The sequence below is a fragment of the Phragmites australis genome, chromosome 13 (genome assembly GCF_958298935.1).
Source record: "Phragmites australis chromosome 13, lpPhrAust1.1, whole genome shotgun sequence".
NCBI lineage: Eukaryota > Viridiplantae > Streptophyta > Magnoliopsida > Poales > Poaceae > Phragmites > Phragmites australis.
Genome location: NC_084933.1, coordinates 18,008,180 through 18,025,419, shown reverse-complemented (window position 1 = coordinate 18,025,419; position 17,240 = coordinate 18,008,180). Strand labels below are relative to the sequence as shown.

The 17,240-nt window shown below is 42.3% G+C and overlaps 2 protein-coding genes and 1 pseudogene across 3 annotated transcripts; 2 read left to right on the top strand and 1 right to left on the bottom strand.

Annotated features, from left to right (window-relative positions):
* The first annotated feature begins 609 nt into the window (after nucleotides 1-609).
* On the top strand, nucleotides 610-3,043 carry LOC133889482 (putative UDP-glucuronate:xylan alpha-glucuronosyltransferase 3; annotated as a pseudogene).
* Nucleotides 3,044-3,724: 681 nt separating this feature from the next.
* Nucleotides 3,725-5,631, bottom strand: LOC133888097 (probable pectinesterase/pectinesterase inhibitor 51). Its single transcript, XM_062328212.1, has one exon. It carries the CDS (start codon nucleotides 5,441-5,443, stop codon nucleotides 4,043-4,045), a length of 1,401 nt encoding a protein of 466 aa, XP_062184196.1. The 5' UTR covers nucleotides 5,444-5,631; the 3' UTR covers nucleotides 3,725-4,042.
* Nucleotides 5,615-9,661, top strand: LOC133888098 (uncharacterized). 2 transcript variants are annotated; one of them, XM_062328214.1, is made up of 6 exons: nucleotides 5,615-6,026; nucleotides 7,103-7,188; nucleotides 7,276-7,451; nucleotides 7,887-7,995; nucleotides 8,126-8,435; nucleotides 9,116-9,661. In XM_062328214.1, the coding sequence occupies exons 1-5, from the start codon at nucleotides 5,714-5,716 to the stop codon at nucleotides 8,432-8,434; spliced, it is 993 nt and encodes a 330-aa protein (XP_062184198.1). In that variant the 5' UTR covers nucleotides 5,615-5,713; the 3' UTR covers nucleotide 8,435; nucleotides 9,116-9,661. The 2 variants fall into 2 exon arrangements, with proteins under 2 accessions (XP_062184198.1, XP_062184197.1); XM_062328213.1 differs by lacking the exon at nucleotides 9,116-9,661 and having other exon boundaries at nucleotides 5,616-6,026; nucleotides 8,126-8,643.
* Nucleotides 9,662-17,240: the final 7,579 nt, after the last annotated feature.

The window sequence follows — 17,240 nt, the reverse complement described above, 5'->3', positions numbered from 1 at the left end:
TACTTTAGGTCTTTAAACAAGAACCAAGTTTCGAGCTACTTATAATTGGGTCTCCATTGTTAGTAGAAATTTAGGCACTTACAAATACACCCTGCAGTTTTTTCAAACTGGATTAAAAGCCCTTTATCTAAGTTCCAACCAAGTATATCATATCTAGCTTCACTGAACAGTTGGTTTCGAGCTACAGTCATTAGTGTACTGATATTCACAAATATTAATGTTTGCGACATACCCGTTTTACTTTTTATTGGCTTCAGTAATATATGATAACTCTTAAGTTACTGAAACTTAGAAAAGTAACTTTCTTTGTGGTCCAGTACCAATCTAAGCAAAAGAAGTTACATAAGAAGTAACCATGGGAAGGAGCCGAAGTATAAGCTCTTTAGCAATACATTACCTGAGGCTTCAAGCAGCAAAATACTTTGTCTGAAGCTTGTTCTACTAATACTCATGTGTGGGCCCTTCAGCCTTCTTCAATCTATCGTAATCCACCATCATGACAATCATGTCTGATCAAGCACCAGGTAAGAAACCCTCTAGACAGTGATTCCTTAAAACATCAATGGATACTAAACACAACTGTTGAAACACAGGTATAAACTAGCCAAAATGGGGTGGATATGGAACACTGAGAAGCCAGATTCAGGATATTCATCAAACTTGAAGATAGACTGGTCTCTAGTTTCCAATGCACTAAGAAAGTTGAAGGGGCAAGCAAAAGTCTGAGAATAGCACTATTGAACTTTAGGATTGTGGAGATTGATAAATGGGGTACCAAGTTACCGCATACAGTTGCCTCTGCAGTACACCTGCGACACGGGCAGGATTCCTGCTCACCAACATTGTTCACGCGTGTGAACAGTGACCGCGCAGCAAGAAGAGTCTAGTCGGTTTAGGAGATAAAATCAGTCTGGTTTAGAGATAAGAGTCCAGTTTGGTTTAAATCAATTTGGTTTAGGAGATAAGATAGGATTAGTTAGTTTAAATCAGGATAAGAATTAGAGATAGAGTTTACAGATATAAGTGGGTTTGAATTGGGACCTGTAGGTCAGCTGGGATACTCTCTAGCCGGCTACACACATATAGATAGATAGATAGATAGATAGATAGATAAAAGGAAGCAAGAAGAATTAATCTAGTCTCCCTCAATATTCTAAATCTACCAAATCTATAATCTAATCCCTTTTCTAGTAGCCGACGCCGCCCGGCTATCCTCCAGGCAGGTGTTTACCTTAATCAACACCTGGATCATGTTCAGGGCAATGTCACTTGGAAGCACCTGTATGCTGAATGGATTGATGAGGAAGAACAATATGAGAGACCATCTTGCCCAGATCTCCCAGAACCAAAGGTTCCTGAAGGATCCCGTTATGATCTTGTTGCAGTGAAGCTCCCATGCAGCCTATTAGCAAATTGGTCAACAGATGTCTCACGATTGCACTTGCAGCTTGCAGCAGCACAGATAGCTGCTTACTTTTCAGAAGGTCAGCGGTCAACACGTGTTCTCCTAGTGAGCAGGTGCTTTCCTACCCCAAATCTTTTCAAGTGCAAGAATGAAGTCATGCATCAGGGTCAAATCTGGCTGTACAAACCAGATATGATGGATCTGAAGCAGAAACTCCGACTTCCTGTGGGTTCTTGTGAACTTGCTCATCCATTAAAAGCAATAGGTATGTGATGCAGGCATGCAGCTCATTCTCACTTCCATAAGGAATGACCAAACAAATCAAGAACTACTGTTACTGTTAAAAAGTCATTCTTGTGTGGAAGTTATCCATGGCAATATGGCATAAACTTACCTACTCACGAAGCCCACATCTTAACATAAACATTTAATTTGAGAATGAAATAACTGTGAAATGACATAATGGTGAGGTATAAAGTACAAACAACAAAAGTGCAGTAATAGTGGATTAGCATATGATAGATGATTCATCCATAGATTGGCATGCTCTCATCATAAAAATAACAGCATGCAGAAAACTGGTCATAAATTAGTCTGCATTGTTTATTCTCTTTGTTATTTCTGAAAAAAGAACACTTTTTTTTTTTGCATGTTTTCTGAACAGAGGAGCCTTATGTACCTCAACCCCAACGAGAAGCATCTTCATTCAGACAATTTATATGTTTGTGGTGCCATAACTGCTGCACAAAGCATTCACTTAACAGGATCAAAAAGGGACTTGATCATCCTTGTTGACGAGACAATTAGTAGACACCATAGGAATGGCCTACAAGCAGTTGGTTGGAAGATCAAAACCATAAAGAGAATCCGATATCCAAGGGCAGCATCTTATGCATAAAATGAGTGGAACTATAGCAAGTTCTGGCTCTGGACGCTAATAGAATATGACAAGATTATCTTCATAGATGCTGACCTCTCATCCAAAGGAACATGGAGGAGCTGTTCACTCTTCCAGAGATTAGTGCAACAGGAAACAATAGAATATTGTTCAACTCTGGTGTAATGGTGATTGAGCCCAGCAATTGCACATTTCAGCTATTAATGGATCATATCAATGAGATAGAATCATATAATGGGGGAGACCAAGGTTACCTGAATGAAATCTTCTCATGGTGGCATCGTTTTCCTTCACACATGAACTACTTGAAGCATTTTTGGGAGGCCTCTGAGACAATTGCAAAGAAGAAACATCGAGCAGATCCACCAGTCATTTTTGCTCTCCAGTTTGTCGGCATGAAGCCATGGTTATGTTTCAAGGACTATGACTGCAACTGGAATGTGGATACCTTGCAAGAATTCTCAAATCTCAAGTGATGAAGCGCATGCAAGATGGTGGAAATTGCATGACACGATGACACCATATTTTCAGAAGTTTTGCCTTCTGAATAAAAAAGGCAGAAAGCTCTACTAAAATGGGACATTGTCCAGGCAAAGAAAGCAAACTTCTCTGATGGGCACTGGAGAATAAGCATCCACAATCCTAGGCAAAAATTGTGCCACAGGAGAAAGATAGAAACAAAACATGTAAACAGAAACAGGGTTGCCACATCTTACACCAAACTCATAGGCTCCTTTTAGTAGTAACATCTTGTAGCTCTGCAACCTGGTACTGCTCATCAGGAAGACAGTCTCGACTATCTACTCTCAACAGCATTAGTAGTCAATTTTGGTTACAGGGCATTGATGTCATTGTTAAGTGACAGCGAGTTGTTGCATCATTTGTTCTGTGGTCTTCTGAACAACATGCATTATAACTTTTCCCTTTTAAAGTTTTCCAAGTTTCATCTAAAAAAAGTTTTCCAAGTTCATGTGGTGCGTTCATCTTCCTTTTTTGAGATTAAATGGCTTGGTAAATGTTACTCCCTCTGTATCACAATATGAGTCCATTTTGTTAGTAACTATTGTTTCGTGGTACGAGCCTAATTGTTGAAGTTGTAGAACATTTGTCAAGTATACCGTTATAGGAAAATTCATCAGATAACTTGAATTTTTAATACCATTGACTCCAAAGACGTGAACATAAATGATGAACACCATGTATATTGCTGCCGACAAAAGTTCTGAAGGAGTTGGTAACTGTTAGTACTCATTCAGCTCATACAGCAGATGAAACAATTGACCTTTCTTTTCCATTGGTTTAGCAAATGTTAAGAAATATTTCTTGTTGTCCCAGAAATATTAATGTTTCATGAGTAATTGGACCACCGGAAGCTGAAAATGATAACAAAAGTTATGCAACAATGCACGAGCACGAGTAAAGAGAGTAAAGAAACATCATATTCTGCAGCCAACCCGTTTTTTATTCTTTACTCTATGACAGGGGCTATGTAATTACAAAATTGCAACTGAAAACTAGAAGAAAAAACATTAATCTAACAACATATACAAAAAAGAAGGTACAGCTGTGGGTAAAAAGAAAACGAACCACATCAGTTCATATTTTCTACCAAGAAACACAGGTGTCTCCAGATTATTAGGATAATGGCTGAAGGTATATGCAGTTCCAGCAAATTTCCACATTGTGCTGTTAAAGTGCCCCCAAGAGTCACTGATCTAAGCATTCAATTCACACTATAGTTAGTACGCAATCCATTGATGGCCCTGAATAAAGTTGTCCACTGAATAAAATTTCACATGCTGTTCTGGTGTCTGACTGCTCCACTCAACCCTTGCTGTGCGGTTTGCACCAGGGCCTCGACTATCAAACTCCCCATAATACAATGTCCTGAGTGCAAAATCCCCTCGCCAAGGAAGCCATCCCTCCGGCCTGACAACGGTCCCCAAATAACAGCTAACATATACTGTCCTTGCATACTCCTTCCATGGCCGACCCAAATACACTCTGTATGACTGTGGCTTTGCCTGGAACAATTCCACAAAATCTTTGTTCCCATCCACTGTACAATTCCGAAACACAAACCCTGTCGTTTGCCCAGGATCAATCCTCCCATTTGCTGCTACCACATTGCGTGCACTCTTCCGGGCTCCCTCTGCCCGTGGCACGCTCTTAATCACACATCCCTCAAACATTGCCGCAGCATTCCCAAATATAAAATCCACCGTCCCAACGATATGGCACTGACGATAGAACTGCCGCATTGTGCGAGCATAAAGTGTATCCTGGTGCCCACAGAACTCTACATTTTCCAGCACTGACCGGTCACTATCTGACCGGAATGCCACAGCCTGATGAGCTCCAGCACCCGCGCTGTTCTCAAATGTTATGTCCCTCGCGCGGAACCCATCACCAATCACGGCCACCGTCGCGGTGTCATAAGTCCCAAGCCCGTCAATCCCCACGCTACGTGATGCGGTGATCACGGTAGCCCCCATGCCTTCCCCCACCAGCAAAATGTTGGTTTTCTCGTACGGAATTATGACATTTTCCTTGTATGTACCTGCGGCGACGGTGATGACAAAGTGGCCAGCGGTGTAGTTCGGCGCGGCGTCGACGGCGGCTTGCACGGTCGAGTAGCCGCACGGCCTCGCTGCTGGATTTGGCTTGCAGACGGTTGCGTCCGGGCGGATCCTCGCCAGGAAGGCTGCGGAAGCGGAGGAAGGCTTAAGGGCAGCGGTTAGGGTTTTCGGGGCAAGGGAATTGAGGAAGCGGGACGTGAGCAGGTGGGAGCGGAAGGCTGGGAGGGAGAGGAGGTGGGAGCAATCGTACTGGCACTGGAGGGAGGCCGAGGCGAGGTGGAGAGCGGCGGCGACGTCGCCGGACTCCAGGGAGGAGAGCGCGGAGCGGAGGCGGCGCAGGGAGAGGGCGAGGTGGTCGGTGCAGGGCCGCGCGTAGGAGGCCGGCGACGGGTGTGCCGCGACTGCCGCGCCGAGGAGCGAGGCGGGCGCCGCGGCTGGCCCCCCTGGCGGCGCTGCGGGGAGGAGGATGAGCAGCGCGAGGAGCAGGAGGGCCGCCGCCCCGGCGGCAAGTGGGAGGAGGCGGCCGCGGCGGGGGAGCGGGTGGTGGTGTCCGCGCGGCATTTGGGTGCGCGCGTCACCGCGTCGGAGGGAAGGCGGCGGCGGCGGCGCGACGGCACGGATCGCCGGTACTGGACTGGCGCCGGCTTAGCTAACTGACCATTCGCGAATCGGGATTTGGGAAAGCTCCCGCGTTAATGAAGGCGGGTTTCTGTAAAGGCGTTTTCGCCGGCCGTTCGCGTAGTTGCCCCTCCTAACCGATGAAGTGATAAGTCTGGTGACACCGGAACACCCAGGCGCGCGCGCAGGAACGCGAGAGCTCGTAGCTAATAGATGGGCTTGGTCGCCGGACGAGGGGTCGGCGTTCACGTGCGCTTGCCATCCTGGGGCAGCATCAAGCCGTCGCCAAGACTGCCTCTCTTGCTTGGCTCTCTCCCTGCCGCGGCGGTGAGAGCTGCCTTTCCTGGATGCTCATGCCCGCCAGCTGTTCGTCGGAACGCCCCAGCGGTGGTGCCGTTCGCCAAGAAGAAGAGGAAAGGGCAAAGTGATGAACCACCGGATGAGGAGCCAGCCGGTAATTTAGCTGATGAGATGGATGACGAGGCGGTGGAAGAGGAGGAGAATTTTCTCGACGACGACGACGATGGTAATGTTTTTTTTTTCTTGGTGAACTCTGGTGATGTTTGATTGTGCTCTTGTGATTGGGAGTTTTGGGCTCTGTCTGCTGCGGAAGGAGAGTTGTTCGGGACTCTGCATTTTGGCTACATTTCCTGGATCACTTGGCCTCAGTGTTCCTACTGTGAAACATATAGCACATATAATTTTCATGTGCCTGTAAGGCCTATTGCTCGAGCGAGGTATGGTTTGCTCATGTGCATGCTTTACCAGGCATAAAGCATCAATGCTACAGCGAGGTCCAGTAGATTTCCTGGACCATATGTAATGCTGCTATATGCAGACACGTTCCCTTCATTTCTGAAGCCAAGGTTCAGATTCTGCTACCGAAATTGTCAATGATTCTTGAGCAGATTGTACTGCTCTTTTGGATGGCCGATTTCCTAGTTGAACCTGATGCCCTCCAATTGCAAATGGGTTAACACGTGCGACAGTGACATGGGTTATGTGATGGTTACTATTATGTCCGTCGAATTTATGGAGTATTAAACATCCAATTTTTCAGCAACTTTTGGCCCCGTTTCCTGGGCCACTTGGTATGAGTGTTCTTACTGTGAAGCTTTTTTGTAAATTAGATTTTTCATGTTCTTGTAAGGTCTGTTTCTGGAGTGAGGTGCCATATGCATGCTTTACCTGTCGTTAGAAAGCATCCCTGATACCGAGTGGTGCAATAGATTATCTGTGCACAGGACCTTAAGTAATGCTGCAATATGCACACTCATTTTCAGAGGCCATGGTTCAGACTCTGTTTCTGAAATTGGCAAAGATCTTGAGCAGATTGCGTTGTTCTTTTGTATAGTCCATTTCCTAGTTGGGTTTGGTGCTTTCCAATTGCAAATGGTAACATGGGTGACAACAATTTGGGTTATGTAATGGTTGCCGTTTACGTTTGTTGAATTTATGCACTGAGAAACATTCATACTTGTCTGTGCAATGCTGTCGATGCACCCTTCCCTATAAACTACTAGTGATAGTTTCAGTTCATAAGCTTACCAAGTAGTATGTTGCTGTAGTCAATAAAGGAACTTTGTTTCCCAAACTGTGCAGATATAATGGACGATGACGAGGATGATGATGACGGTGACTATTCCTTTGATGATGATTTTGAGAGTGACGATGAACAGGACCTTTATGTAAGGGTTAATTTGATCAGTTGTAAAATACAACCTTCTCCGGATAACATTGACCAATGACCGTGCATATGCATGTACATTCTGGAGGTTGGAGATGGAGGTGCTGGTGGTGGAATATCACTTGCTGGCACATGGTGGGACAAGGAAGCATTGGCTTTGGCAGAGCAGGTCTCTGCATCATTTGATGGCGACTTGAAAATTTATGCTTTCAAGACAGCTGCAAACTTAACCATCAGAGTACGCATTGAGAAGATGTCTACTAGGTATGTATCAAATTACTTCCATATGCAGTAGCTGTCAGAGTTTTTGTCATGATTATGTCGGTCTGCTGGAACCTAAAATTGGTACAGATGTAGTGGGTTGAAAATAAATTTTAAGGAGGTTTCAGTCATTCGTCCGAAGGATGAGGTTACAGTAATTCTAGGTTCAGGCCTATGAGCAAAAGGCAAAGCATACAGTAGATATACTGGAATATGCCATATTTCCATGCACTCGAATGTGGATCCAGAGAGTGTTCTCTTTTTCATTCGAAAGCCGTTATCTGTCTATGGAAATATAAATATGGACTAACTCTTGACATGGTACTCACATGCAACAGCATAGAACATATTAAGTGACAGTTGCAGATAACCTTCATGTCAAAGTTTTCTTCTGTGGACATGATTTATCGAATCTCTCTCATAAAGTGCTTGATATAGGTATGGTTCTCCAACAATAGACGACATTGAAGCATACACAATTGCATACCGTGCAAAGTTGGATGATGCAGAATCAGCAGGAAAGATACCACAGAACATATCTTTGGAGGTATTTCCCCTCTGTATACAATACTCAAAACTAGTTAAAGATTTCTTATCTCTTGAAGAAACAAACATCAATACGATTGTGCCCTTTGCTGTACTTGGATTAAGACATACTTTCGTTAATAACTTTCAAGGTGTCATCCCCTGGCGTGGAGAGAGTTGTCCGTGTCCCTGAAGAGCTTGAACGCTTCAAAGAGCGGGCAATGTACATCAGATACACTACAGCAAGCGATGAGAGGGCCACGCCTCAGGAAGGCGATGGCGTGCTCAGGCTAATCTCCTATGACATGGATCTGCGCGAGTGCACATGGGGCATAGCTGACGTGAAGATAAACCGGCAGCAGGCAGGCAAGGGCAGGCCCCTGAGCAAGAAGCAGAAAGAATGGAGGCTGCAGACGCCGTTTGAGTCACTGAAGCTGGTCAGGCTGTACTCTGAATGCTGAGGTGCTTGTTTTGAGTAATATTTATGTCCATTTGTTAAAGTCCCTCACTTTTATTCAGTTTTGCTAAACTATAGGTCACTGTATGTGCAGTACTAGTTAGATTGTTGTACCATCTGTTTCTTTTTGAGGAATCAACGGTGGGGTTTGCCCACCTGAAATTTCTCATTTGCCATGAGGGCGAAAAACATCTAAGATAAGTTTTTCTACTACTCCTGACATATAACACCTGAGGTTTAGCTCACAAAGTTCTTCCTACACCCTACATGGACTTGATTTATTGTTTATCTTCTCTTATATATTTGTTTCATTTGTTAATCTCTTGTCAACGAGAATGGCTATCTCTCAACCAATAAACCAGTACCAGCTACTGATTAATCTTGTAGACATATCAATGGGAATATTGTAAGCCAACAAGCACTTGTGTAGTCTAGTACTGTATCGATATAAAGAGTATAGGGGTCTCTCACCGGGATGGCCCGCAACGGTTAGTTTTGGGCAGTATCCACATTCGTTCTTTGACAGATGACTCCCGCACGATCAGTCGACGTCAGCGCGACCACGATCAGGGCCTTCGCAGGGTTCCTTGCGACCAGTCCTTACTGGTCGTGAGGTAGGTACTTGTCTAGGCCAGTCAAACCTCATTTAATGCCGCTAATCACGCCGTTTTTCTTCCCCAAGCAGTTCACTCCAGGTGAGGCGGTATGGTTGGCGCAGAGTTACCTTATCCTGTCCCGGAGACATTAATTGTTGCGAGACGGGAGCGCATACATGACAGGGGGTGCAGCAGGCGCGCGTGGGAAGCCTGCGACAGGACAGGGTAGGCCGGGCGCTTCGGACGCGACGAACGGGGGTGCGACCGATGGACGGGACTGCCGCCGCAGGGACCCAGGGCAAGCACAACGAATGTAGGCTTGTAATGATTGTTTATATTGTTTCTTGAGGACATGCATGGATTTTCTTGTTGGACCCACTTGTAACTTCTCCCCCCTGAAATATAAAGGGGATATCTTCTGTACAAGGGGAGGATGAAGAAGAATACATAGGATGTAAGACTATTACATCAAGAGGAGCCTGAACCTGGATAGCTCTTGTATTCTTGAGCAACAAACACACACATTCCATAGGCACATCCGGAACGCTGATCACGCACCCACTGTCCAGCATACTCTGGAATCATTGTCAGAAATTTACCCCAACATATTGTAATCCATAGCATCAAATAGACTATACTCTAAATTGGGTGTCTGTCATCATTGAGAGCAGCATCTCCCCTCTGATGCAATTAGCTATTCTTCGCAAAAATAAAAAAAATAAAAAATAGCTATTTGTTGTACTCCACATGTGTATATGCATGCATGCAAGTTGGACCAAGCCCCCCAAGGTCAGAGACAGACAACTCCTTTCTTTCCTTATAAAAGTAGCTCAAATGTGCATTTGCTCCATATCCCCATCTTAATCCTTCACACAAGCTATCTGTGCTCATTTCAAGAACAGAACAATCTTCTTGCTCTGTAGAGAACATCGATGGCAGGAGCTCCCTACGTGACTCCCCCGCCGTGTTGGCTACTTACTACCTACTGCTGGCGTCGCCACCGTCAGACTACTACATACCACTGCCTTCTCCGCCGCTGTCGACGCATGTCACCATCATCGTGGTCGTCGTCCCGATCATATGCTTTGGCCTACTGGCAGCGCTGCTATTCGTCCTCTTCCGGAGGCATTGGCACTGGAGTCGGGAGGACGAGGAGGCGAAAGTGGAGGAAGTGGAGGTGTCAAGGTCACGGAGCACGTGCGCATCGGGGAGAGGGTCATCGCGAGGTCGGCGCTAAGTATTATGGTTGTAATTCAGTCAACCAAACACACCCACATAGACTCAGCTCAACCTGTCCGGATAGATATAATTAACCAAGCACTCTTCTTTTCAACACATATGACTTCACTCAACCTGCTTTCCCTCAGCCTATTTATACGATGCAGCTCTACAAAATCCCATTCAAATAACCAAACACATCATGTTTAGTTGACCAAATGTAAGGCTGCATGAGCGGATGCAAGAGTTGATGTTATAATTGGTTAATCATATGAAGATAATTTTATGACACTGACAAAGTAGACTCACCTGCATGAGCTTAAGCAGCAAGGGAGTATTGGTTGAATTTAACCCATGTATCCTTAATGACCTTCGCCTGCTCCTCCACAAATTGATTGAACTTAGCACGTAGTGAGGGAGTATTGGTTGAGAGACTATGGTTATTGCCACTGTTATTGCCATAGCTCAGGTTTGGATGTCCCCTCCAGTTATACCATCTTTCTTGAGGAAATTATTGGTGAAGATATTTGGGACTTAACATGGCATCCTTGCCAAACTCTTCACAAGTAGAGCTAGACTAAGTAGCTTGCACTATCGCTGTCTTGACGCTTGGTGTTCCCAGCGATAATACTTTTTCGTGAGTGGCTCTATCTTCCCGGCCAGAATGTCCGCACTATCCACTTCAAGTATGCTCTTAGCTTTTTTTTTGTGGGTATTCCACACGTTAGCGTGACAAATTAAGTCGTGAAGCAAACAAGCCCTGAGTAATCATGTCTCCTGGACCTCGTGTCCTCGCCTCGGCGCCGCCTCGCGCATGCCAGCTCCGATCGCCTCCGGCTGCTGTGCGAGCCTATCTGCCTACGAGTCTATGACGCCGCGTAACATTCCAGGACGTATACGCTGCATGTGAAGATGAATCCCAAAACCGAGAGATCGTCCTATATATCCTGTTCACGGCGGCAATACAGCTCTTGCAGATTAGCATTGAACGGTAGAGCAAACGATGGTACATGCAGCTAATTATAAATGAATTTACCAACTCATACGCGTAGGATCGTCATTTGGAGAGATGGGCTAACAAATTTAATATATTTTATAGTGTATTTTCCACTCGATTTAACAAATTTTATATATTTATAGTGTATTTTAAGTTTAATTTCTCATATTTTCTTGATTCGGTCTCTACTGTGATTTAGTTAGAGCACATTTAACTTTACCGGTTCCTGAATTTAGATCCAAGCTCTGCCACTGAGCCGCCGGCTGGGTGCGCCGCATGCGCGCAAGATGGTAGTTTGGAGTCTGGACAGGCGGCCACCACCACGTGCGAATCATGCCAGCGGAATCATCGTCGAAAGAGGCGGACACTGCCGGTGGCGAGGCATGGTTGCCATGGAGTTGCGTGACGAGCATTGCACCGCCATCGTCTCTTTGGTTGATGTGGTGTCATGAAAAGAAATGTGGAACGTGGATGACGATATACGACTGGGGGTTCAATAACTTGAATCCGGGAACATCGGGAGGGTTGTTACTATTGAATGGGATATGCAGCCACGCCTGCAAACCAAGGTTCATAAATTTGTTGAAAATCATTCGAAATTTGTGGTTTTCGACTAATTTGATTTGCATTGTATTCAGAATGTGACTGTACTTCAGTCCAATTCAAATTCAATAAAATTCGCCTAATTTCTACCGAATTCGTACCGATATTCATGAATTTGATGAATTTATCGGCCGCCGTATTTCGGTGGCTGAACGAATTCATAAACCTCGCTGCAAACCAAAAACTAGTAGTAGACGCCCAAGGTTCACGTCTTTGGCGAAATTCAGCAGAAACCGGACCGGGAGCAGCATCTATTGGTCAAAATATTTCTTTTGAAAAGAATACAATTTAGATACCATTGTTTCACCAGTTACTTTATTAGACAACAGTCAACAGATGTGTCGAAGTGATAGCGCGGAAATATTACTTATCGGAGGTCCAGGCTCGATGCTCTGGCTTGCTTCTTGGTGAGGCACCTTCCCATTAGGCTACCTGCATCATAGGACTAGTAGGGGATCTGTTATTTATTTATTTATTTAGTTTGTAAAGTTTGAACTTGAATTTCATTTAAATGATTTCGGACTCAAATTTTCTGAAAATCGGACATTTCGGAGGGGTCCAATTTTTTTTAAAAAAATGGTAAGCCAAACGGTGTGCATCGTTAGCTGAAGCAATTGTGGATAGAAAGTAGTAAGGTCTATCGGAGACGGTTTTCTAGTGTAACAATGTTTTGCCGATCATTTGAATGTCCGTAACTGCCTCCAATAGAACCGGTATCGCTCGGTACAATGTTATGGCCGGAGATGAACAGGGATACGGAAGAAGCAAATTTGACGATGTTTTGAGGAGTCCGTATCACTATTCCGTGAGTATGACTGTTGATCCGAAGAGGGAAGAAGAGTAATAGAAAGTAGGAAATAGAGTAGCTGTTGGGGATGGAAAAAAATACTGTAATAATATTATAGGATACTGTAATAATATTATAGGATACTGTAATAGTATTATAGAAGATGAATTTTTAAAGTTTTTTTAAGATAGCCTAACTATCGTAATTTTCCGCACGCTCCCTATATATATATATATATATATATATATATATATATATATATATATATATATATAGGTAGTAACTATCGTTCTTTTGTTCTTCGACGGAGGAAATATCATGGTAAGTTCATCATGAATTTCTAGCTAGGATGTTTACCAATCAAGAAATCAATTCGATAGGACGTATCGTCTAAAAAATAATAAGAAACCATGAAGTCTTTCATCGTTATGTAAAAAAAAACTTCAGCTTTTTTCTTCGAAGAAACGGAAAGGAACTTCAGCTTCTGATGGGTACTGATCGCTGAAGTTCCACTTCAGCTTCAAGTACTACGAATACGGTTTAGAAATCGATATAGCAACTAGAAATTAACGATGAACTTACCCTGATATTTCCTTCGTCCAAGAACAAAAGGTGTGTTTTATTTTTTAAAAAAGTTAAATTTTGTATATTTTGACCAATAATTAGTTAATTTATATAAAAATTTATATAATAGATTCACATTTTAAAATGTTTTCGTATTATATTAGTTTTATAGCTCTAAATGATAGAATATGTTGTGAGAAAGTCATGCTCAAAATCTAATTCTGAAGACCGTATCACAATAAAACGCTTTTTATATTTTTGGACGGAGTGAATATCCAGCTCTTGGTAAACTAATTTTGTCTGTGACTACTACTAGCTTGCACTTAAACTAGTTTTTACTTTTTTAGCATAACTACTGCATGCTTTAGCTAGCAAGAGAGCAAGGGGTCAACGATACGTATGAAAAGAAGCAAGAAAGTTAACTACGACTTTAGCCTCAGAGTTAAGCTAACTCGACTTGACTTTGAGCATGTGCCCGGCCCCGGATCGAAAGGGATTATCCGAAAAGGAAGCATTAAGCACAAGTGTCGTGATCTTCTATCGACGTCAATGGGAGATCGAGCCGATTATTACAATCTTTGCTGTTGAGGTATAAACATCGTCAGAGAACTAAGAATTACTGCCTCTGACTATATTTAATATAAGTCCATTTAGATTTATCCTAAATCATATATTTTTATTTATAATAATACAGTTTTATAGATATTTTTAGTCAAGTATCAAATTAGAGATCGCGTAGATGTCCAAATAATTAACTATATTTGGGATTAGAAGTAAACTCTCTCTCATATTAGACTGTGTTTGGTTCGGTTTTTCTAGCTTTAGCTTTTTGAAATCTAAAAGTCGAAACAAACAGTCTAGCTGTTGAGCTCGTTTTATGAAAGCTGAAAACTACTTTATGAGAAAATGAATTAAAAGATAAAGACTATTGAGATTAGTTTTTGATGTACTGAGAAACTAAAAATTTATTATAAAAATTAATAAAAAACCAACAGAAAAAACAAAAAACTAGAAAAGTAACTTTTCAATCAAAAACAAAAAAACCTCAGCCTAGTCTCGGCTCCTTGCTACTTGGATCTCATATTAGTAAAGTTAAAGATCGATAGCTGTAAAGTGACTAGGAGCTTAAGATACTATCTATGTCTGCGCACCTAAATCCAGCTTTAAGTGAAATGAAATGGTCAATCAATCAAGTTCTTGCACAGTGCGCTGACAAGAGACATATAGAGCGGCATGCATGGGAAGTGCAACACTCACTACTAAAAAACCACATTTAGAATCGGGCTATCTAAATCGGTTCCAATTTGGAATTCCTATCGGTGTTGGTTGGTAAGTCCAAATCGATTCTGATTTTGGAACCGTTTTTTATACTAGCGCTATCAGATAGATTTTTGGAGCCGATGCTAAAGTGTAGTGAGACTATAGGCGGCCGTTGTGTTCCAACCAATACGTCATCTTGGAAAGCTACCTCTCAGCAACGTTAATAGATCCAATTCTAGTAACGGTTGTGATAACCTCAGTTACAATTTAAAAATAATAAAGTTATAATTCACAAGGTAGTAAGATATAATCAGATATAAATAAAAAAAGTTACAATTATTTTATGGATGAACATAACTCATAATGAATTTCTTACCGAATCATATACAAACTAAGAAATACATAGTAATACAATATAAAACGTAACTCCAATTCTTTATATATATACACGCACACACATATAAAACGTAACTCCAGTTCTTTATATATATAAAATGTAACTCCAGTTCTTTATATATATACACGCGCAGACATATATATGTATATATATTTATGCATATATATATATATATATATATTAGTGAATTATAACTAATAGTTTTTGAGTTATAACTAGAGTATGCGTAGTTGTAAACTATAGGACTTCTAGTACAATATAGACTCAATGTATACTGTATATATATTGATTCTTTGCTAAATCTATTATATAATGAGTAGCGAAAATGGCTCTATTAGATCACGATTGTAATTTTGGTGACTAATGATAACATATTTAATAAGACTAACATGTTTATCAAAAATACATATTAGTAGATTTCATGGATGCAATACATGAAGAAGCCACTGCAGTCGGGACAAAGTTGTATTGAATTGAAAACAATCATAGGAAGATTTGCCTCACCAAATGATCTGGTGCTCTGGGTGTTGAACTCACCAGAGCATATTTAGAAAGAGAGAGAGAGAGGTCTGAAGATCTCACCGGAAGGTCCAGTGATCAGAGAAGATACACACGGGAGCATTTTGTCCAGAAAAAGTTGCAGCCATTGAAGTTGAAGATCAAAGCACCGAATGATCCGGTGATCAATGTGTTGCACATACCAGACAATAAACAGTGCAAAGAGGCAGAACAAAGATCAACGCATCGGATGGTCCGGTGATGAAGAATGTGCACACCGAAGCATTATTTTCATAGAGGGTTGCATTGACTCGGCTGCTTGAAGGCAACTTACTGGATAGTCCGGTGATGTACATCGGATGCTTACAATAGAGAAATTTACATAGAGAAGAAGGAAAGGCTCGGATGGCTCATGATAACTCACTGGATAGTCCGGTGATGGAAATGAACTATACACCAAAGTATCCAGTTTTCACATAGGCTTGAGTTGGGTTTCAATGGCTAGTTTGTGAGAGTGTACTTACCCAATAATCCCGTGTTAGTTCTATTATTCTCACCAAATTAACCGGTGTTAACAACTTTTCTGATTTATTGGGTTAACGGCTAGTGCACGGGTTTGAGACTATAAATACCCCTCCACTCAATCTGTGACGTGCCGCTAGAATTCAGAGAAGTTCATGTACACCTGAGAAGGCATCTAAGCCACCAAAGTGCTTAAAGTGATTATCCAAAACGATTAAGCACAAGATTGGTTAGTGATTAGTGCTTATAGGCCTATAGAGAGTGTTGCTAGGTGATTGGTACTAGAGAGTGGATCAAGGAGTGATCTAGAGAGAGTGTTGCTAGGTGATTGCTACCTAGAGAGTGGATCAAGGAGTAATCTAACCTTGTACCAAGTGGTACATCAGCACATTGTAGTCTTGGTGACTCGCCAGCAAGCTTGTTGACCCTCCAACTTGGTGTGTAGCGGTGGCAAGATGATTATGCAGAGACGTGAAGACCCTTGCCCTGGTGGCTCAAGCTCTGAAGTGATCATAATAGTAAGGAACTGGAAAAGAAGCTAGTGGTGAGACCTTGCCTTGGTAGCTTAATAGCTTATCCAGGTGAAGGCATTATCTTTGTGACTTGATGGCTCAAGAGCTGTGGCCGGATGCCGACCGGGAACATATCCTTTGTGGAGCTCTAACATACACTAGAGGTAGTATTAATGCCATCGATATCACAGGAAAAAATTCTTATATCAAGTTTACTCTTTCTACCTTATTTACATTTTCGTAGTTATATTCTTGCAATTTAGCTTCTTAAATAAGTTACAAGCGCTTTTTTGGTAGAGTAGACACACAAGATAAACCTAAAATATATTTAAATAAAATTTAATATATATTTATCTTATATTAGTTTTAAAACTAAAATAATTCTAAATATCATATTTCACTCCTTCCTTAAAACGTTACCAATCTCTTCCATAATAGCTACTATGGCAGATAATGGTACTACGAGCATTGTTTGATACCATAGTTGCCTCGGCTAGATTTTCTAGTGCCCTTAGACATCTGTAATAATGGAGCTGCCCTCTCATACTAAAATGAAAGCGAGATATACATACCCGTCATCGACATCTGTGTAAACGTCATCTATCTCCTAACACATACTCCTCCCTAACCACAAAAGCAAAATCAGTGCCTACTCGAGTGGTATTTATTTATACACGCTTCCTACACTTATGAAAATGGCAAATATTTTAGTCAAGGTTTTGCCAAGCTAGGTTTGATTCCAGTCAAAATTTTCATTGCTGCTCGACTTTAGAGGGAAGCCAGGGGACTACGGGAGGTAGGGTGGTCCGACGGGGTGATGGAGGACTGTTAGATGGATGGTGTTGGTGTGGGGGCA

Coding starts and splice junctions, on each gene's coding strand:
- LOC133888098 (XM_062328214.1), top strand. CDS start 5,714: ATGGGCTTGGTCGCCGGACGAGGGGTCGGCGTTCACGTGCGCTTGCCA. Junction 6,027..7,102: donor TCTCGACGACGACGACGATG/GTAATGTTTTTT, acceptor CAAACTGTGCAG/ATATAATGGACGATGACGAG. Junction 7,452..7,886: donor ATTGAGAAGATGTCTACTAG/GTATGTATCAAA, acceptor TGCTTGATATAG/GTATGGTTCTCCAACAATAG.
- LOC133888097 (XM_062328212.1), bottom strand. CDS start 5,443: ATGCCGCGCGGACACCACCACCCGCTCCCCCGCCGCGGCCGCCTCCTC.